At 43.5% G+C, this 23,087-nt stretch overlaps 1 protein-coding gene across 2 annotated transcripts in view; it reads left to right on the top strand.

Annotated features, from left to right (window-relative positions):
- Positions 1-23,087, top strand: part of PAPPA2 (pappalysin 2) — a gene marked incomplete at its 5' end in the record, with an annotated part of 214,968 nt that overhangs the window by 145,959 nt on the left and 45,922 nt on the right. Inside the window, 3 exons of one of the 2 annotated variants that reach the window (XM_080648252.1) lie at positions 3,782-3,953; positions 7,543-7,717; positions 8,837-9,050. In XM_080648252.1, coding sequence (XP_080504378.1) covers positions 3,782-3,953; positions 7,543-7,717; positions 8,837-9,050 — 561 coding nt within the window. Of the gene's footprint in view, positions 1-3,781; positions 3,954-7,539; positions 7,718-8,836; positions 9,051-23,087 lie in introns of both variants that reach the window. The other variant, XM_080648251.1, reaches the window with a different exon arrangement.

The raw sequence follows: 23,087 nt of genomic DNA, 5'->3' as shown, positions 1-23,087 counted from the left end.
TTCTGATTTACTCTGGAATATTGTCATACCCTCCTGAACTTTCAGGGTGGCTCAGCTCCTTAGGAGAACCTTGAGCCAAAGCTGTGAAGAAACTGTGGCCAGAACAGCCAGCCCTTTGACAATTCATAGGAATTATCCAGCTTCCCAAATGTGGGCCTTGGCTGAAAGCTACGCCAACTTCTCTCTAGTGGCCTCAAGGGATGGAAAACTGAAAAAACGTGCCTGGTTTGGCATACCCTGGGGGACATCTCAAGATAGATTTGTTAGTGGGTCTGTCCACTCCTTCTGCAGAGAATATTACCTGCTTTCCGGTGCCTCACCCTGTTCCTCACCCACCCCTGATGGCAGGGGAGAACTTTAGGAACGTGCTCTTAGTCTGTCTTTAAATATAGATGTTGACTTCCTTCAGTATAAATTCTCCAAATTTGTTAGCCAAAATTTAAGAGACCCACACATACTGAATTTTCTTCAGTAAAAACAAACAAACAAACCCACAAAAACCCATCAGTTCTCAGTGGTAGGGAGGAAATGGTGATTTTGCCTAGGTTTTGAGAGTGCTATCTTGCCCTGTGTTCTGTCTGTACAGCATCAGAGGTAACATTTCAGGGTATTATCTGTCTGGCTTTCCCCAGTCCTATACATTCATTGATGTCAAGTCCTATCCAATGATAAAATGTTCTCTGGAATGGCCGTGAATGTATAATCAGTAACACATAGTTTAATTATTTTCTCTCTCCTGCTGTATTGAAAGTTTCTTCAGAGCAGGGGAATGTCTTCTGCTTTTGATCTATCTGGTGGCCTCTATGTGATAATTTGTGCTTAATACATGAGAGCATAATGGTTGAGCAGTGGGGCCAGTTTCTCCTGGAATAAGCCCTGTCATTTTATAGTCTTCGCCTGTAGATGTATTGACATCTTTCAGGTTACACATATCCAGGCCTTTCTGGTGCTGCATTTTACTCCTGGTGAGCATCAAAAAGTCTGAAACAAAAACTCATGGATGCCAGGATCCCACCACAGGCCTATAGAATGAAAACCTCCAGGGGACAAAGTCTGGGCATCCATATATTTTTTAACATTTCCTGAGTGAAGTGTACAACTATGGTTGACAAAGCCTGCCTCATGGCATACAAAGGTCACTCCTTTATGGGACTGTGCCACCAAAGGCTTCCCAAGGACAGGCGGCACTCACAGACCCAACCAACAAAGGAAAACCACCAATCATCATGGCAGGGCAGTGCTGGGTTTAGGGTTGGATGACCACAAGCAGCTGATGTTTAAGAGCAGGACAGCCTAGGGCAGTGGTCGGCAAACTGCGGCTCGCGAGCCACATGCGGCTCTTTGGCCCCTTGAGTGTGGCTCTTCCACAAAATACCACGTGTGGGCGCGCATACAGTGCAATTGAAACTTCGTGGCCCATGCGCAGAAGTCGGTTTTCGGCTCTCAAAAGAAATTTCAATCGTTGTACTGTTGATATTTGGCTCTGTTGCCTAATGAGTTTGCTGACCACTGGCCTAGGGTTAAATACATTTGAAAAAGGGATTCTTCAGTTGAAAGCATTTTTTAAACCCTCACATGTAATGGCTTTGGGGAGTGAGGACAGAAGAGAGAGGGGAAGCTTATCCAGAGAAGTGGAGAGGCAAAAAGCAAAGCTAGGATCACGGTAGGTGGCCGTCTACAGAGGAGTGTGATTTCTAAGGCCCTCCTGACTCAAAATTCCATCATGAGAAACTCATTCCTTTGGCTTAAAACTTGTCTCCTGTTAAAATGGAAATACCTGTGAATCACATCTGACTGGGTTCATCATATACTTACCTAAGAACACGTTGTGATGAGGTGTGAGGAAAGATCTGGAAAAAGTGGGTGGAAGGTTGAGGCTCTATTGCCAAAGGAGGAAACACACTGAGCAAGGCACCCTGCAGTCCATGGATGCTGGGCAAATGTGGCCAATTCCATTTGCTCTCATTTAAGAGAAAACTGCTCCAAAGGGAGGTGTACTGTTAAATATTCTATACTCTCCCCCTGGCGACCCTGCTGAGGCGCCCCTTGGCTTACCTTGTCTGTGCTGCTAGCTTTTGAATTGAGAAGAAAGCAATAGGGAAGCAGCCTCACCCCCAGGGAGATGGCCTCGTGGTCTAGGCTGGCCCCAGAGTGAGGGTTCTGAGATCCAGCCTGAGGATTTTCCTCCTACTCGCTGTGTGGCCTGCATCCAGTCTCCAAACAGCTTTAGTTTCCTTGTATGTCAGACCAAGATAAATACCAAACTGCACCCCCCCCCCGCCCCGCCGGGGTATTGTAAGGTTTCATGGTTGCCCCTGTCGTTAACACATGTCCAAAGACACTAAGAAGAATGCTTTTGAGAAGTTTTAAAGACTATTTTTTACTATTAGCATTATCTTTATGATATTGGAACTTATGTAGCATTAGGTGGAGAGGAGCATGCGCGGGCAGTGGGAAAACGAAGAACACATCTTCACTCAGAAGAGCGGTGTTTGTAGTGGAAGAGAAATACAGAAGGGCTTTGGGGTTGAGGTGTGAGGGAGAAAAGTCTACAATTGGTACCAGATGCCATCAGAAGCTAACGACCTGACAAACACCGTCCTCATAAAACAAATTCCTTAAAAAGGAAGCACATGGAAATATAAGCTAGTGAAAGAATCTGCAGCAGCTGCCCTAAAACCATTTCTCACTTCATAAACAGGTCTGGGTTTGGTGGTTTATATTTTTTTGGTCTTGGTTTTATTTCATGTCACTTTCCCCCTGGTCTGTGCTCCCCTGTCTCACTCTTCCTCCCTTCTGCCAATGCTGGACAGACTTTGCCCACTGGTAGTTATAGCAACTGTAGTTAATGGAACCCCATCCTCGTGGAGGGAAGCTCATTCACAGGGTTTGTTTTGTGTCATATCTCAGCACCGATCTGTCCTCAATGATGACATGGCATAATTGGATGGAGTTGTTGAAAAATAGCATGTGCTATTTCACGTTAATTTCTTGGCAGAAACTGACATGAACCACAACCGTTAATGACTCTGTTTTCCAGTACTTTCCACTTAACACGTTGAAGAAATATGTTTTGTGGACATCAGGGCATGTAGCATCTATGGAACTTGGAGTTTTTTTAGCATCACTAATGAGGTCTTCTGATCTGATTCCATGGACAGTCAGATTTCAGATACCTTAACCTGAGAGGTTGAATAGAGACTCAGAGACAAAGATGTATTTCCTGTACTGCATGTGCAATTATTAGGGTTGGGTTGGGGGAATTCCCGCTGACAATTAACAACCTCTTCCCCCAACTCATTTAGTTCTCCCTCTGTTGGGGATCCATGGAGTGTATGAGGTGTACCACAACATTGCAGGGAATAACCAGGGCTTAAAGGCTTTCTTTACATCACACAACTCCAATCCCTTTACCCTATACTTAAAAAGTATAGGTAAAAGAAGTGAGAATGTCACTGCCATATAACTTCAGTCCCATGGGCATAGGATTACAAGCAGCAACTTTAGCACGTTCAGATCAAATTCATCTCTTTTGAACCAGTGCTTTTAAAATCAATTCTCAATTATTTCAAGGCATTATGTGCGTAGTCAAAGACATTTTATTTTCCACCTTCTTAAAAAAGTCACTGAACACTAACACAATTCAAGGAAAAATAAAGCAAATTGATGATGATGAAATTCACTGTAGTCATTTTGGCTAATATTTAGCATCACTGCCAACAGCACCAAGAGCAAGAAAATATCTTGCTGGTCTAAGATGCTTCTCTTTCTGTCACCTCAGCTGTGTCCACCGGCCCTGTGGGAAGCAGAGCAGCTGTGTGCCACTGCTGCTGGAACACACGGATGTGGTGAACTGTACCTCTGTGGGGCCAAGTCACATGAAGTGCACTATCACCTGCCAAAGGGGGTTTGCCCTTCAGGCCAGCAGTGGGCAATACCTCAGGCCCATGCAGGTGAGTTGGGAATCCGTGGTCATCAGGACCGAACTCCTGGGGAGAGAAGGTCTTCATGTTCCTCTCCCTAGCCCCATCAAGGAAGGGAAGGTGCTTGTTGCTCAGATGAAAGGAAAAATGAGGACTCCAGCAAGCCAGGTGAAGCAAGGCTTTACAGAAGTGCAGGTGTCTAAGAGCCAGTGCTGGTCCCATACCCGGGTGTCAGTTTCTCTCCAGATGGGCAGTAGGTGGGAATGCCTGTTCCATTCTTCTCACTCTTCTTTGGCCTTCAAAATGAGATGCCGTAGCTGAGCCTTGTCCACCGTATGCAGGCAGGATGGGGCAGCTGCTTATCTGTGGTCCATGATCTGACTCCCCCAGTCCTCTTACAAGAAGGCTGGAGAAAAAGAGCTGACTTCCTTCCCTCAGTTACTGGGGTGGGGATTATGTCATGATTCCAGCATTGACGGAATTGTCCAAATTTCTACAAGCTACTACATCACCCTTTCCAGGATTTCAAGGTGACTTGGAGGTAAGAGCATGGCTTGGGAGACAGATCTGGAATGAAATTTTGGCTCCACTGTTTAATAGATGTGTAATTTCAGCTTAAAAACAACAAACAAAAGGAACTAACCTCTTTAAGTTTGTCCTCACATTTTTAAAATAATTAGAACAGAAGATTTTATGTCATTTTGTTATTATGGTGACTGATTGGAATAGTTTTAAAGCTGCTAGCAGAATGATAGGCACAGAGCACTCCATTAAGCTACCATTATAATGAGCATGATGCTATCTTCTCAATGAAAAATTTTATTTTCCACTTTTTCTTTATAGAGCTTTTGGTACGCTGCAGAGAAATTTAAACTTGAAATCAACCATTAATACATAACCATAATATGAGATAGAGAAAGGAGGCAGTAGGCCAAAGATAATAGTGCCCTAGAAGAGACCCGGAGAGATGCGGTGTGAGGAGGAAAGGGTGGGAGTGTGATGGGCAGTCAGATTTCAATGGTTTGGAAGAAAGGACTTTTTGTTTTTATTTTGTACCAGTTGACTGCCAGCGGGTTGTGGGTCAGTGGAGAATTCACTTGCTTAGGGATAGTCAGAATTTAGAGACATAGTCATTGGCTTCGGGTGGTTTAGGATCTGCCTAGACGCAGGGGTCCTCAAACTTTTTAAACAGGGGGCCAGTTCACTGTCCATCAGACCATTGGAGGGCCAGACTATAGTTTAAAAAAAAACAACTATGAACAAATTCCTATGCGCACTGTGGGCCCGGGACGAGTCGGCTGCTAAGCAGGACAGGCAGCGGCACCCGGCGGGCTGGATATGTGGCCCGCGGGCCGTAGTTTGAGGACACCTGGCCTAGAGAGAAATAGTTTCAATATATCTTGAGACTATCCTTGGTCTATGATGCCTTGGTGATATGATGCTCTTATCACCCACCCATTCTTAACCCAGCTTAACTTGCTCTAGAAAAGAGAAAAAATAAAAAGAACAACAACAAAAAAGATGTAAGGATTGGATACATTTTTGTGATAGGTAAGGAAGGGGAGAGAAGAGAAGACAGGCTTTGCAAGTTATTAAAATTAAGAGAAAATTCAAAACAAACATAGACAGTACTTAATGAAGCCAGGAGAAAAAACGGGCAATATATGCAGAGTTTGGGAGATATTCTTTGAGTGATCATTGTGGTTTGAGCCAGGCGTCCAGGTTGTAGTGTGTAAGGGACAGCATCTGGGTTGGGAGCTCGCCCTTCACCAACCATATGGTAGAGTTAGCTCTCCAGCCAGCCTCTCCCGCCGCCCCCCTCCCCCCGCGTCCCCCTCCCCCCCCCCCCCCCCACACACACACACACAGGCGGTCCCACTGCGGAAATTATACAATCCCGGCTCGTGATCATAAGACGGTGGGGATATTTGCTTTTTGTTGACACAAGAACTGAAACTAAACAGAAAAATGTGTCTGGCTTTGAATTGGGTCCTCCTGGCAGGCAACAGGGAAACATTGGGAAGCAGGGCGGACCTGGTAGCCAGGAGTGGGTGTCAGGGGTGACAGGTGCTTTCACTAGTCATTTTACCTTTGGCTTTGGTCACTGTGGGCTCCTGGCTGAGCCCCAAAATCATCCCTCCCACTCGCTCTCTTTGGCCTTTGGTAACCCTTTGGCTAGAGTGTCAGCTGTGTTTTTCCCCAAACATGCTCTGAGCTCCCAGGTCTCTCAGGCCCTGTTCAGTCTGTTCCCCTCACTCCAAACACTTTTTTCTCTTCTCCCTCGCCCCCTCTGCTGCTGGGAAGTCCAGCTCATCGCTCAAAGGCCAATTCCTGTGTCACCTCCCTCAGCACACTGTCCCTCTTGCCCAAGGATGGGCAGTCCCTCCTCTCACCCCTTTGTGCTGCCTCACCACCATAGAACAAGTCCGTATATATGACATTGCTGTTGTTTTTATATATTTCCTTTCTTTATGGTCCCCATTTCCTACTTCTTTCATTGTTTGCATTCTTTGGATTATATTCTCTTGATTTATCTTGGAAGGGGGTAGGATATAACCAATAAAAGTATATCTCTCCATTTTCCTTCTGTACCTCCTTCCTTCTTCTCCTTTCCATTCTTTCTCCTTCAGGTGTTTTCTGAGCCTCTGGACCAACCTATGATTTGCTCTGCTGGTAGATTTTGATCCTTGAGGGTATTTTTACCCAAATCTAGTACAGAGCCTGGCCTTCCAGGTGCTCAGTTTATCATACTTGAGGATGATAAACTCTAGGGCTACCCTGCAGAGCCGATGCCCAAGGAGAGGGCTGGAACTTTTAAAGTTGAACCACAAGGTTTGGAAAGTGCCTGATAGGAATTATCAGAGAAGTGTCCTGATAATATTAATTCTCAACTGTTCTTAGATACTGTGTACCATCCTCAACTGAGATGACAATGTTCAGTAGCTTTATGAGTTGTCTTATCAGTAAGGGTCCCAGCAGGAAACAGATGACATGCTCAGAAGTGGGAACTTTCAGAGGATTTAAGAAAGGGACTACTTGCAAAGGTAGCAGCAGGGTATAGGGAAAGGACAGAGGGATGGTGCAGTCTCCCCAAGGGAAGGAGCTGTTAGCACTCAAGGCCTGGAAGGTTGACTGTAGGGAGCAGTTAGAGAACCCGCAGGAAGAGAGCACAGGAGCTGTGCAGAGAGGGCTGCTGAAGGGTGGAGCAAAACTGCAGTAACCCTCTAGGGAGGGAGAAGGAGAATCAGCACCTTGACCTCTCTTTCCCTCCTCCCTCGCTAATCTCCTGCCAGTGTGTCCTGGTCAGAGGCCTGAGATGCACAAGGGCCAGTGTCCCTGGGCACCGAGCAGGTAGGGGAGGGTGGAGAGTGGAGCAGGAGGCATACGTGGAGGGCAGCCCACAGCTGGCCTGGCGGAGCATCCCCATTCAGTGGTTCTCTTACACAAACAGGTGCCTTCCATCAGCATCAGGTTGGGAGGCTGTATGTTAATACAAAGAGGGAGAAAGGCAAAACAATTTGTACCTGTTTTGAATGTCTGCACAAATAATCACCAGGAAGATTTTTTGATAAATGTTTTGATGTGACCTTGACAGAGGAAAATTCTCTGTTTCTAGAAGGACATTATGCTCACGTGCTCCTCAGGGCACTGGGACCGGGCAGTGAGGTGTATGCCCCTTGATTGTGGCTTTCCTGACCCAGCTCTGGTGAATTACGCAACCTTCTCCTGCCCAGAGGGAACCAGCTTTCTGCAACGTTGCTCCATCTCCTGTGTCCCACCAGCCAAGCTTCAAGGTATTGTTCAGCTGACCAGGCCCTGTGTGTAGGGTCCCTTCAGTCTCTCTCTCCTTGAGGGTGCTTTGAGAATCTCCCCTTCACCCCAATCCTCTTCCCATGTGCTCTGTTGGACCACCCTCTTCTGATAACACCAGCAAAGGCAACATCACTCTTTCAAGGATCCCTGGCTCAGGATCTCCTTACAAAGAGAAATTAAGGCGTTCTTCTGTTTTTATTCGATTGTATGTCCTCCGGAGTCAAGCCAACTAGCAGTGTCCTGATAATATTAAGGAGAAAGCTACACTTTTTCATGCACATTTTAAAATTTAATATTTACACCCATCCTATGGGTGTGATGCTTTTAGTTCTGGTTCATAGATGAGAATGCAGTTATAAGATTTGTTCCTGGCTCTACTGCTAGTCACAGATGAAGACGGGGAGGAAAACCGGCTCTAACTGACCCCACACCTGCTCCTTACTTCTTCCTACACTTCCCTGTGCCTAACAATGGCTTGTTACAAATGCAGCTCCCTGAGCCCCATGCTGACAGGTTCTGATGTAGAAGGTCAGGGATGGGCTGGTGATGGGACCATGAGAAGTTCATGGATTGCAACTTGGAGAAACCGTGCCTTCTAGTAGGCACATGGTGTGGTGTTTAAGCACAGAACTTTGCAGCCAAACTGCCTGAGTTCAGTCCCTGCCTGTGTCTCTTACTAGTTCGGGTAAATTACCTAAACACAATTTCCTCATCCTTAAATTAGGGGATAATAATGAGATCAATTTCATAGGGTTTTTGAGGTTTGAAGTTTACATGAATTACTACATGTAAAATGCTTACAGCAACGACTGGCTTATAATAAGCACTATAGGAAGGTAATCCATTATTATTATAATGTTTCCCATGATACTGTCAGGGAATAGTTATCTGACCTCTATTCTGTATAATAGGTCACATTGGATGTTCTGTGGGTAATAAATATAGGAGAAACACTTGTCCCAAGTTTTCAGAGAAGTTGCCCAACAAAGAATAATGTCCTTTTCAAGAATGCCAATACATTGACAGGTTTCGGTTCTTTCTGCTGTGATATTTTTGCACTCTCTGTTCTGAGCACCTGTGCTTCTCTTTCCTGGAGTCAGGACTGAGCCCGTGGCTGACCTGCCTTGAGGATGGGCTCTGGTCTCTCCCTGAAGCCTACTGCAAGTTGGAGTGCGACACTCCCCCTGCGATCCCCAATGCCAACCTGCTCCTGCCACACTGCCTCCAGGGCCACCATGACGTGGGCTCCACCTGCAGATATGAATGCAGACCTGGCTACTACGTGGTGGAAAGTGCAGAGAGTAAAGTCAGGAAGTAAGTTGGATCACCTCTGGTCTTCGCAGTTCTCTCTACCCCATACCTTGCTCCTGTTCCCTCCTGTAAATCCCAAACCATTGTTTTGGGAGTACGTAGTAGTAAGAGCTTCTGAGTTGTCCAGTGCTTATTTTGTTTGTTTGTGTAATTATGACAGGCAGGTTGACCAGGTGTGCTTTCTGAAGATATATTCTTTCCCATAGGAGATCCCATAGAGTTTCACCTGGGTGCTTTTTAAAAATATATATATTTTTATTGATTCCAGAGAGGAAGAGAAAGAGAGAGAAAAACATCTATGATGAGAGAGATCATTGATTGACTGCCTCCTGCATGCCCACACTGGGGATCGAGCCCACAACCTGGGCATGTGCCCTTGGCCGAAATCAAACCCAGGACCCTTCAGTCCATAGGCCGACGCTCTATCCACTGAGCCAAACCTGCCAGGGTCACCTGGAAGCTTTTGAAAAGATTCTCTGCCCAAATGATCACTTTCCTTTAAAGTAAGTGTTAGGAGCTTCCCAAGTGTCATTCTGTGTGTGGGAATGTCCTCATCAGGGCAGTCAGGACTTATGGTTGAGACTCTGAGAGAAACTGCCTGGCCACTCCCCAGTTTAGATACTTATTTGCTGTGTGATGCAGGGAAGTTTTTTTTTTTTTTCCTGTGCCTCAGTCTTTCTCCTCTATAAAATGAAGATAGAAGTAATAATATCTATGTGGGGACTAGATTAATATGTATAAAACATAAGGATCAGTAAATTTATTTTTAGAGCATAAAACTCAATACATATTAGCTATTAGTATTTTCATTATAGTCTCTCTGCTTTTTTCTTCCTGGGCTCTTATGAACACACTCTGAGACCCCGAAGTCTAGCGCCTGTCTTCTGACGGCATGGCAACCAAAACACAAAAGCTCCCAGCATGTTGAAGAGGGAGGGCTTTGAAGACAGTCATGCTGAGGCCCATGTCCCAGTCACCCCCCTTTTTATCAGCTGACCAAACCCAATCGAGTTACTTAACTTTCTTTGTAAATTGAGGATACTGCCCACATCACAGTGTTGGGTTAGGATTAAACGAGATAGCACATGTCCAGCCCAGTGCCTGCCTTGTGCCAATTGCTCAATAAATGATTTCAGAAAAAGAACTGTTTTCTTAACAAACAGAAAACTTTCAGAAAAAGAAACTCCTTGTACTCAGTAAATAGTAGCTATGCTTTCGCTACTATAAAGGCAATACAGGAGAAAATAAAATTTATTTCTTACCCAGCACTTTATTAGAAGTCTGACTATAGTAGGTATTTTTTCAAAGTTTTTTTTTTTTTTTTTTTTTTTTTTAGAGAGCAGAAGGGATGAAAGGAAGGGAGGAGAGAGAGAGAGAGAGAGAAAGAGAGAGAGAGAGAAACATCACTGTGAGAGAGACAATGATTAATTGCCTCCTTCATGCTCCCTGACCTGGGCCAGGGATCAATCCTGCAACTCAGGTATATGTCCTTGACTGGGAATCAAACCTGTGACCCTTTGGTTTGTGGGCCTACACTCTAACCACTGAACACACTGGCCAAGGCAATACCCAGCCTTCTTAATGTGGGGTGGGTTTTCCACAGCAGGAAAATCCCAGATCAGACTCGCCCAGGAGAGGTGGAGAGGCAATCCCATTCCTTGTCCTCCCAGTTTGAGGAGGCAAGAGCCAGGTTGAATAGAATATGAATAATTCTGATGAAAAATTCATAGGCGACAGCATTCTGGTTCAGTGGACTCCGGCAGGTATAGTCAACAGTTTTTGACAATGGAAAATACATTTGCATATGATTTTCATAGGATCTGTGTCAATTTGCACATGTTGACAGGCAGTGAGTGCCCTGGTCACTCTTGAGTGAGGATGGTATCCCAGGGAACTGAGGCTGCTTCCTCTCATCTCTTCTTACCTCTATTTTCACATACTTGCACCCCACTCAGGTGTCTGCAGAGCAGTGTGGTGAAGAATAATTGAGGGGGAGAGAGAAGTCTCAGGACCAGGAAAAACTAAGGGTGGCAGGATTGTTTCTAGCTCTTGGGCCCAATGAGACTCCCCCCCCCAGAACTGTGTGATTTCTGCCCAACCCTGCATCTCCACCCCAGGCGGGAGCACACAAGGGGCATTCATTGGCACAATTTCTCCAATGAATTGAGAAACTGGAAGCTTACATCACAGCGTCAGTGTCGTTTTTTGGCTTAAACATTTACATTTGCAAGTGCTGCAAGCGTTGTGTTGAGGAGAAATTAAGTTATTTACCGCCCCGTGTAAACTGGTTTAAATCTTAGTTTATACCTGTTTACATAGCAGGCGGCTGGTTGGTAATCAGAAGTTTGCAGGTCGGGCGTAAATCACTGTCACTTGCTACTGGTGTTTACGCAATGAACTATGTCAGCCTTGTTTCTTGCTTGGTGGAAAGAGCCCTGAGTTGTATAAATGGGGCCCTCAGCTTCTTTCTAGGGCATGTGGGCATGAGGAGGAGAAACTGAGAAAAGCAGGCAGGGAGATCAATCCAGACCCAGTGGGCACATGCTGATTTGATGCAGGTCTGTGAGCACTGGAAACTCCCACCTGATGGTCAGATTTGCAACTTGCTGTTTGCATGACCCTGAACCATGTTCTCATTTCCCCCATGACTTTTGCATCCACAGTGTGAGGCATAGTAATTATTTCTACCCAACAGTGTTGTTTTGAGGCTGACAGTGGATAATGTCCTGAGAGCATTTCATAAACTATGAGGTTTAATCCATGTCCTGGGTATTACTTTTTGTTCATTTATTTTTCAAAGTAGAAAACAATGACCCAAATATCAGCCAGGTTCTTTCCCTTTCTGCTTTTCTTCAAGTCTATTGAACATTGTTTCAAGAGAAAAGTCTAAATACTGCATCTGACTTCTTCCATCCAACCTGTTTAAGCTTCATTCCATTCCACGTGGGGGATGTCCAATGCATGCTCTGAGTTGGGAGTGAAGATCTCATATGAATAAGACCTAGCCCCCAGCCTCAAGGAGCACACAGCCTCCATGTTCCCTCGCTCATGGGTGTTATTTCTCCTAGAAACAGCATGGAAGGGGACATGGCTACAGGTAGGGGCTTTCCTCTGACCCTGTATTCCTTGCCCCTCTTCCTGCAATTTGAGGGTGGTGCTGCCCACACTCAGTCTAATTCCTAAGATAAGGAAGATGCTATGGCTCAATCCTGGATCAAGTACTCTGACCTTAAAGTCATGAGTGGAGTCAGCATTACCCAAAGACCATAGATTTCCCAGAGGAAAATTGAGGAAGGTATAAGTGAATGTTGAAGGGCAGAAAAAATTAATAAAGCAAAAATAAATGGCCATTATCTAGTGCAGCCATATGATGGTACAGCCATATCATGAAATATCCTGCTACCATTAATGATGTTTGGAAGAATATTGAAAACATTCACTATACAATTAAGTGGGAAAAAGCAAGAAAGTGATTATTATAAATGGCACAATTCCTATTTTCCATATGAGAAGTACATTTTTATCACTTTTTCGTGGGATTTTGACTTTCCTTAGAAAATCCAGAATAATGCTTGTCTCTTTTAAAAATTAGTGAAACAACATTTTTGCATGGCGTATTTTTGCAAGTTTCTTTAAGCCTTATATATTTTTGGAGATAATAGAGGAACAAACAGAATTGTAACTCCAAAGAAACTATAAATTTTAGGTAGTTTCATTTCTTTCTTATTCACATTTTATAATACACCCACTCTCCTTTAAGCCCTTTCCTTTTCTCCCATGCAGTTTACTTCCATATACACATCATCATTAATGACTCCTTTGTTTTATTACCCTGACTTCCTAGGGAGCTCAAATAAATGTGTTTAACTTAAAATGTATAAAAAATATTATATTATAGTCTCGCTTATCTTTCACACACTCACAGCTACCTTTTTCTCATTAGGTGTTATCTTTATGTGTGAAGGTTAGGTTAACCTCATTAGGGCCCATAATTAATTTGACTTCTAAATTATTCCAACCTTCTAACTTTACTTAGGCTCTCTTTCTATAAGTCATTCATCAAGAAGCCATCCGAAAGGTAGCCGCCAGATCTGCTTGAAAGTAATTGTAAGCAGTCATCCTTTTTGAGGGTTGCCCATGGGATCAGCTCTTCCAAAGTACATAAATCTATTTAAGTTCTATAAACACAAATCTAGGTCAATAATGCAATAACTAACTAGGTCTCATATTGTGACTGTTTACTGTTTAATGAATGTTTGGTTGGTAAACCTTTTCAATGAGTTTTTCTGATCCAACTTGGGAGGTGGGCCTGGGAGGCCCTGGAGCTAGATGTGTGTACTTGACCCATCTCCACACACACAAGTCATTTGTGTGGCAGGGAGTTAAAAGCATAAGGTCTGGGCTCTGTCCTTTTGGGTCAGTGATAATGATGATGGTGATACTGATTCCTCCTGTGTTCTATGTGTGCTAATAAATGGCATGAATACATTTTATTATAGAATAAGACAATAGTATAATATAACATTATGATATTATAATCTACAATCCGCTATAATATAATAATAATACATTTCAGATATTATTATCCCCTATTACAAATGAGGAAACAGACTCAGAATATTGCTAGTATATGGTGTTAAAACCATTATGACCCCAAAGCCCAGGCTCTTGGGTATAAAGACTTTCAAGCTTGAGGAAATTAGTTTATTTCTATGGGCCTTTTCCCCCCCACATCTGTAAAATAAGAAAAAACTATTGAATGACTTCCAGCTCTAAAGTCTATGTTGCATTTTTTACCTCAATAGAATCAACAAGAAGAGTTAACACTTGGCTATAAGAACTTGGAGGAAAGTGATATACAATAATTTATTGCCACCAGGAAATTAAAAAAAAAGCAGTGATATATTACAAGCACAAATACTACTTGGGCTTGATCTTAGTGGGCAATACTTAAGGTTATACTTAGAGAACTTTTGGTCAGAAGGATGGCCAAAGTTTTATTCTCTTCCTCTGGATGGGTTTTGGTCATTTGTTCTCCATTCACTCCCAAGAGAACTGAATCCAGGTCTTCCTTGAAGATATAATTTTTAAAAATTTTTAGAATTGAGTTTAATTTGTAAGTTAAAACTTTCCTGAAACTTCTAAAGAAGATGATTTAGTCACATTGCTAGGAAAGCCTTTTTAGTCCCAGGATTACCTCTTGGCTTATTGTTCAATTTCAGATTCCAGGGTCAGTGCGATCTGAATTTGGATCCTATCTCTGCTATTTATTAGCTCTGTGACCTCAAGCAAGTTACTGATTTGTGTTGATCATCACTATTCTTATTTTACAAAATGAAGATAATAGGAAATAAGAGTACTTATAGGGTTTTGTAGGATTTAATGAGAGAATGGATGTAAATAACCAAACACAGTTTTTATTTATTTTTTATTAAAATTTTTTTTTTGTTAATCCTCACCTGAGGATATTTTTCCATTGATTTTTAGACAGAGTGGAAGGGAGGGGGTGAGACAGAGAGAAACATCGATGTGAGAGAGACACATTGATTGGTTGCCTCCTGCATGTGCCCCGAAGGGGCCGGGGATGGAGCCTGCAACTGAGAATCAAACCTCGGACCCTTCAGTCTGAGGGCTGACACTCCATCCACTGAGCCAAACTGGCTAGGGCCAAACACAGTTTTTAGTCATAGTAATCTTTCAGTCATCAGCAGCTGCTTTTTATTTATACCATCATCATCATCAGCAGCAGCATTTCAACCAGCTTAGTTGCTTTCTGTGTGTTTAACAGGTAACCCTTCTTTAACAAGAAAAAGATTCAGCCACAGTTTTATCAGTGGCTGTTGTCTCCCAACCATGGTTGCTCCCTATGCTCCAGAAGAACAGCAGAAAAGCCAGAAAGAGTGAAGTTGACATTCTAAGTGGGAGGTACAGGTCCTCAGTGACCAACTCGATGGGGAAACACATTTTTCTGCCAATAAAAAATGCACACACACCAAAACAGTAAGATCATTAAATTGTAAAGAATGTGTACTTTCTTCCCCCAATCAGGACCCTCTCTGAATGCTTCATTTCATCCTGCTGTCAGCCCACTGAGTTATCCAAATACTACCAAGGCTTCAAATAGACCATGAAACGGAAAAGGGGAAAGGGGGGCAGGGGGATAAATGGAAGTGAAATAGTCAGCAAGATAGAGCTGGACACACTTCAGAAATGAGGGTGGGCAAGTAGGTTAGGCAGGTCTGGAGGAGACAGGGAAGGCATGTCCTGGACACATTACCTAGATTTGTAGGCTCTTTTGATCTTTTTGAGCCATAGCTTGAATCTCAGAGGTTCACCTGATTTTATCCTACAATAGGAAGGACAAGAAGGACTTGGGTAATGAAATGTTCAGTTAAGGCTAATGCTGAAACTCCTTAAGTGTCCTGGATTTGTGATTTTAAACAATCAGTAAACTACCTAATTTTAAAGCTAATATATGAGTAGGTGCTGAACATATGTACATATGTATGTATATACATGTAGACACATGTGCTATCTATGATTTGTCAAGGGATATACTGTCATCACCAACTCAGCAATCTATGAGAAATAGAATTTTTTTTTTATTAAATCATTGTCTGGCTTCTTAGAGTTTATAGTAAATACATTCAAAGTTTATCTTTGGAATCCTCAATTCTCTTGTCATTGTAGGATAATGTGAGCTTCAGGATAATTTATTATGGCCTCTTTTGGCCTCGAAGGACTGCATGTCTGCTCCAAGCTTCGGCCACTCAAATGCACACTTGGGTGCAGGCCAGCTTGCCGCTGCAGGCTTCACGTGGCCTTGGTGACTGGCATGCAGGCCTTCACTTAAAACGCATTTGTTGAACTCATAAATTCCCCTGTGACCTTCAATCCCAGTCTAGGGAGCATCTTACTGTAAAACTATCCTTCCTCTTTTGATTTTATATTGATTGTTGATGTCTCTATTAATCAGAAAAAAACTTTAAATCTAGACTGAGGAAACACTGGCTTGTTCTATATAAGCCAGTAGGACTTCCTTCATCTCCTAAGCTTTCTGCCCTTTCTCTGCTTCCCTTTTCCTGCCCATCCTCTGTCTCAGGCTCTGCTAACTCCTCTGCAGCCTGCAGGGTGAGTATTATCCTTTGCTCTCTAGTGATGGGGTTATCTCAGGCCAAACTGATTTATGAACTGTCTTATGAAGGATTCTGGGTGGGTCAAAATATGAAGAATTAATTGGGGTGGGAAGATTGAGTAGAATAATAATCCACACTCATCACACACACACACACACACACACACACACACACACGCACGCAGACACACGCAGACACACGGCGGGCGGTGAGGGATGGAGAGGGGAGTATGGAGTGTGGTTGAGTAGATCCTTTGGTCATCAGAGCTAATGATTTCTGCTGCTTATTGAACATTTATTGGACTACATGCTTTATATACACTAACTTATAAAATCTTCTAATGACCCTGTAAGGGAGCTATTATTATCCCCATTTTTAGATAGGAAAACTGAGAAAGGGTAAGTAATTAATTAAAAGTGAGAGATTTATTAAGAGCCACAGCTGGAGTCTGAGCATTAGTCTACTGATTCCAAATCATCTGCTCAGAACCACTCTGCTCACTGTCTTCCTGATGGGAGTCACCCAGGGCAGCCACTAAAAGCCTGCTGAGGACCACTGTGACCTCTGACTCTTCCTCTTCAGTTAAGGAAAATTGACCAGGAGGAGGTTAATCAGCCATTTCACTTCAACCCTCATCAGAGGGATGACAGATCAGGAGGACTGCAAAGACATGGTTTACCTATGCCAATTCCCAAGTCCTTAGGTGTGTTACAACCTTCCAGAAAGTTCTCATACCTTATTAGTGGGTTTAGGTTTTATCATTTCTGTGGCTTCTGGACAAGGAGACATGCAACGAGCTTTGTTTTCAGGAAAAGCAACAGTGACATGCAGTGATTGATCAGTTAATTCCCAGGAGAGTCAGAGGGGCGGGTGTGGATATGTGTATAGACTGTTAACACTTTCTATCACACTTGCCTGTAAGTCAGATTGACCAGGAACCAGGGATGTAACAATACCTGGAGGGATTCCTAAGATGAAAACTTGGTGAAGATGACCAAAGGATTTCTTACAAGTGGGAGAACCCACCCTCTGAAATTGAATTAATATAATTTGTGGCCTTTTTCTACCAGAATTTTGTCCCACCTGACTTGCTATGGCCCTGACCCACCTCTTCCCTTCCACAGGGGCCAGTATGGGGCATATTTTTTTCCATTTAGGCTCCTGTCCAAGGCTTCAAACACGCACTACCTGTCACACCTCTGGGTTCTTGCATGCTCTGATCCTTCTTTGGTATGCCTTCTTCTCTTTGTCTATCTAATGAACCCATGTCAAAGTGTCCTTTCCTGTATTCTTCTTCCTTCATGTTCCAGGCAGCATTGGTGGCTCCCTATTTTAGTATTAATGTATGTTTCTACAACTGCTGAACCTAGTGTAGTGCATGGGCACATACTAGGAGCTCAGTGAATATTTGTTGGCTGAACTTATCAATGGACAGATACCTGAATGATGAAAGATGGTGAAGGCAAGGGATTCCTATTGAACATTTCCATGTTTTGGACCCATTTCACCTGCATTTCAGCATAATTACCAGTTCCTCAAACATGGATTGAAGGGCAGAACAATGTTAATAGCTGTTGTATATGCTTGTGTTTAAGTTGCATGCATTAGAGCAGTGGTCGCCAACCAGTGGTCCGTGAGGTCTGAAAGGTTGGCGACCACTGCATTAGAGAAACATTTGAATTTTTTTAGATCTGGGGGTAACCTGAGCAGATTTGGTAGGAAGATAACCCTGTCAGCTGTATAGAGAATGTACCAGAGGGGCCAAGGGACTCATGGAAAAGAGGGGGCTGTTGAACTTGAAGTGAGAGAGGCTGAGTGTTGAACAATTGAGGCAGTGGCAGAGAGAGAGGAAGATGGAGCCGCAAACTTGAGTCAGGTGTGCAGACCTAGGGACAGGGCATTATTTCACCTGCCAGTTTGGAGACCTAATATTTAGCAGCAGAAAGTCTAAAGATAGAAGGTGGAGTAGCCAGGCTTAAAAGTGGAACTGTCCACATGCTTTTAGGGGTTAACAGTGGCTTATTCTAACAGAGGGGCTCTATTTCACAGGGGAGAAGAGCTTTGTACGGGGCATTATTTTTCATCAGGAAAGAGTGGAAGACCAAAGCCAACGTTGGCTGAGGCTGCAGATACTATTTCTTGTGCAGTAGAAGGGCTGGGCCACACGCCGGGTGGCCTGGTGTTAGAGATGTGGGGTAAGGATGACAGGCTTTGGACCAGCCACGCTGGAGTCAACCTTGAGAAACCAGGCTTGAGAAACCAGGTCAGCACTTCAGTAAGAAGAAACAGGCGTGAAGGTTGGCAGTGCCGACAGTTTTATCTGGGGTGGGGTAGAAGACTGTGTCTTTTAAGATGGTCTAGATCAGTACTTCTCAAACTATAATGTGCATAGGAATCGCTAGGGGATCTCATTAGACTGCAGGTTCTGGGGTGGAGCCTGAGATTCTGCATTCCTAACACACTCCTAGGCGACACCCACAAGGCTGCTCCTGGAACCAGTAAACAGGAAGGGGCTGAACTACAGTCTGAATAAAGAGGCTTCTGATTTCAATTAAAAAACTGACCACATGTCACACAAACTTAATTAATGCTTCAGTTTTCGAGTCTATATAATGGAAATAATATGATTACAACTTGCCCTTACATCTCCTTTTTAGGGATTATTTTATGTGGTGGGACTTGGAGATACTCAGTACAAAGGTGCTAAGTAGAGGGAGGTGATCTATCTGCAGCTCTGTTTCTAGGAATATGAGTGTTCCGTATTATGACTTAGGCCTGACATCAGATCATTGTCCTCATTCCTGCTCTGCCATTACATAGTCACATAACCCCAGGCAAAGCTTTTTTCTTCTCTAAACCTCACCTACCTCATCTGTAAAATAAACAGTTAAACATTCATTGAACCAATGTTTATTGGTGCCTATTACATACCAGACATTGTGCTGGGCACAGAGGGTATAAGAGTAAGTAAAGTCTTGCCCTCATCAGGTTTATATGTATTTCAGCGGGGGAGACAGGCAATAGGAACTAAAAAGGAAATTACTACAGGACTACACAGGAAGCAGTCTATGAAAGATATACAGGTGCTCTGATAGAAAACCACAAACATTAGAGCTGTAAAATAAGGATGCTCTGGGGTAGCCCAAGTAATTTTTAGATGAAAGAAGAGCCAGTCAGGAGAAGGGCAAAAAGAGGCATAGAGAATGCCACCAACGAACTCTTATCAGGAAGGAGCTTTGTTGTACTTGGGATTCTAAGTCCAGTGTGGACCAAGCGCATTAAAGAAGGTGAGTGGGTCATAGGATGAGGTCGGAGGCAGTGGGGCTGGATTATGTAGGACCTCACGGTGAGAGGAGAGAAAGCGTAGATTTTTAAAAATATATATTTTATTGATTTTTTACAGAGAGGAAGGGAAGACATGATCTAATTTATTTGTTTGTTTTTATACAATACCCCTCTGATGTGTCTGCCAACTGCACAGGAAGGGATCCAGAGAATTAGGGTGTCCAATTGTAGTGAGAGGTGGGCACTTAGGCGATCACTCATGGAGATATGTGCATGAGGGATGGGGACAGAGTCCAGAGCTATTTGGGACATAAAATTGAGAGGACTGCTAATGGATAGATGAGATTAGATGGGAGCTTGGGGAAAAGGTAAGTTGAGAGAAAGCATAGAATCAAGGAAGTCTCCTAAGTTCAAGTTTGAGCAACAGGGTGGTCTTTCTGAGCTGGGATTGACTAAGGAAGAGCATGTGTGGAGATAAGGGAATCAAGAAATCAGGTTACAGTAGCCCTTATCACAGGATGGTTTTAAGGATAAAGTGAGATATGTATTCTACACAGTGCCTAGCACTTAAGTGCTCAGTGTTCCACTGTTATTCTGTTACTGTAATTACTCACCAGGGGCTAACCACTGGAGACACCAGATGCCCTCCATCAGCAAAGACCTGATCATTCTCTTAGAGTCAACAATCATACTTTTACTTTCTCCAATGGAAAATAAATACTGCTTTTTAAAACCCTGCCTTGGTGATAGAAAGATGGGGTAGACACATATGTGTGCCTCAAGCAACATCAATCAAAATTTCAGCCAAGTTTTGATGAAAAGATCTTCATTTCTGGCAAAGACTTAAAAACCAGAAAGAGTGCAGCTGGGTTTTCAGTTCTAGGTGGTTATAAGAGTTCTGGAAATTAGATAATGCATCTTCTAACTTGGAAATTGTGGAAATTGTCTGGAGTAGTTAGAGGGAAAATCAATATAAACCTTCTACCCCAACTTCTCATGATATCATGTGCATAGTAAGGCTGTAGCTGTTTGGTCTTTGCTAAACACCTAGCCTTTTGATCAGGTTTTCAGGTGGGTGGTATTGCTCCCTGGTTTCCATACCTATGACTTAGTTTTGCTAGCATAGATTTTTATTAGTTTGGCAGCCTAGCTACCTATTAAAACTGTTGGCAAGTTTAAAAATATAAGGTACTAAGTCAGCCCAGGAGAACTGTTTTGTACACTGTGAATCAAAGGTGTTTTTTTATTATTATTATTATTATTATTATTATTATTATTTATTTATTTTTAAATGGCTCCCACATCATTTTTCTACAGATGTCATTTGGTAGCCATTGGTCTAATGGTCAGGGTATTATATCATAATTTCAAAATTCTGAATTCTTATTTTTGCTTTAGCCAGTGGCTTGCTTGCTATGTGGCCTTGGTCAAGTCATCTCATGGTTATTAATATGAAGTTTCTTGCCTGTAAAATGAGATAGTTTCACTTCTCTTACTCCATTGAGATAAAGAAAATATACTGAGCCGATAGGCAGTAACTAGAATGTTTCATGGGAAAGGCATTTGTTAGCATTGGTAGCTAGATATTAATAAAAAAGGGAGCAAATGGAATCAGATATTAAGATCAGACACTGAGCCTCATTCATTAGGAAGTCACAGCATCCTCTGCTGAAGGGACTTAACATGTCAGTGAGCCTGGTAGTGCCATTATGGAGGGTGGGAGGATTTCTCTACTGGGCATGTGCCCAGTGGAAGCCAAGATGGCACAGGGGGAGGTCCTTCTACTTTGAGGCATGCACAGTAGGAGCCAAGGCAGTGACCATAAAGGTGAGGTGTCTAATCTCGGTAAAATGCCAGATTAGTTAGGGGGAGGGCCCAGCACAAGCCCCCGAAGGATTGAGTAAGAGATTGGTTAGTTTGAAAGGGTGCATGGTCTTTCCCAAGCCCCAGGTAATATAATCAGAGCTTATATTGGTGGCACCCATGCATTGTTCCTGCAAGTGCCCTATTTGTTCCTGTGTTCCCTCTATTAGCAGCCATGCAGGCAAAAGCATAGATGGGAACAGAGACTAAGCTAGCCAGATGGGGAAAGAGCTTTGGCATGGAATGAACCCATGGCACATGTTTTCTGGACCCTGGCCTTTCTTCTGTGCTTGAAAACAAGGTTGGACTTCTTCCTGGCTGTGGATGAGACACAGATTCCGGGCACCTGGGGACAGTCCTTTGTGTTTGCTCCAGCTTCAATAAATCTCACCACTGCGCCTCATCCTCCCATGCATGAGTCACCAAAATGCTTTTCTCTTGACTCAGCAGAAGAGCCCTATTTCAACCTGCAACATCTGGACTAGACTATCAAAGAAGTCTTAGGATCTCTGTCCTGGTGAGGACCTGTCTACATGCATTGGTCTAATGTCCAATGCCTTCATTCTTAGAAATGCAAACTCATTCACTTCAATGACTTCCCAGTGCCACTTGGCTCTTAATGCATAGACCCTATGGACCATTGTGAATAATCCAGGTTTTTTGTTTTGTTTATTTTCATTAAGGGCATGTGCTGGGGGGTGGGAGTGGCTGGGGAAAGGTCAATGGGGGAAAAAGGAGACATATGAAATACTTCAATCAATAAAGAATTTTTAAAAATGAAAGAAAAAAACCCTTGGGTGAGGATTAGCAAAATAAAGTCAGTGGTCACTCCTCAACATCACCAAACTAGAAGAGGCAGCTGTGGCTCCACTGGAGGTCAGAGTCCTGCTAATGGCCGGCAAATTGCGGCTTGCGAGCCACATGCGGCTCTTTGGCCCCTTGAGTGTGGCTCTTCCACAAAATACCACGGCCTGGGCAAGTCTATTTTGAAGAAGTGGCGTTAGAAGAAGTTTAAGTTTAAAAAATTTGGCTCTCAAAAGAAATTTCAATCGTTGTACTGTTGATGATATTTAGCTCTGTTGACTAATGAGTTTGCTGACCACTGCCCTAGGATATCCAGTTTCCTTTCTACACATAATCCCCACAGATTCTCCTCACAATTTCTTCTCCCGTGTACAGGGATGGCCTCCTATGGCCACCTCTCCATAAGCCTGTCACAGCTTCTGCACGTCATGTCTCTCCTCAGACTTCTTTCAAATCGTCCATTCCTCAGGCCCAACAGCCAGGCTGTCTCCCTGGCTCCATGTCGACACCTGTCAATCCTGTTTATGGCATTTATCCTGAGATCCTATGGTATGAACCAGGCACTTGAAAGCCATGAGCTGGTTCTGGCCATGTTGCCTGTAATTGTGGCAGGAACTCAGAGTGTCTGGGGGTCCTCCAACCTCTAGGAAATGTGGTTTCTGCACAGGGCCATTGAGGACTAACGCCTATACCAGTGGTCGGCAAACTCATTAGTCAACAGAGCCAAATATCAACAGTACAACGATTGAAATTTCTTTTGAGAGCCAAATTTTTTAAACTTAAACTTCTTCTAACGCCACTTCTTCAAAATAGACTCGCCCAGGCCATGATATTTTGTGGAAGAGCCACACTCAAGGGGCCAAAGAGCCGCATGTAGCTCTCGAGCCGCAGTTTGCCGACCACTGTCCTAGGGAGTCAGGACTCTCTCCCATCTGTCGTCACTTCTGCCTGT

Source organism: Plecotus auritus, assembly GCF_963455305.1.
Source record: "Plecotus auritus genome assembly, chromosome: 12".
Classification (NCBI taxonomy): Eukaryota; Metazoa; Chordata; class Mammalia; order Chiroptera; family Vespertilionidae; genus Plecotus; species Plecotus auritus.
This window is presented reverse-complemented; position numbering and strand designations above follow the sequence as displayed.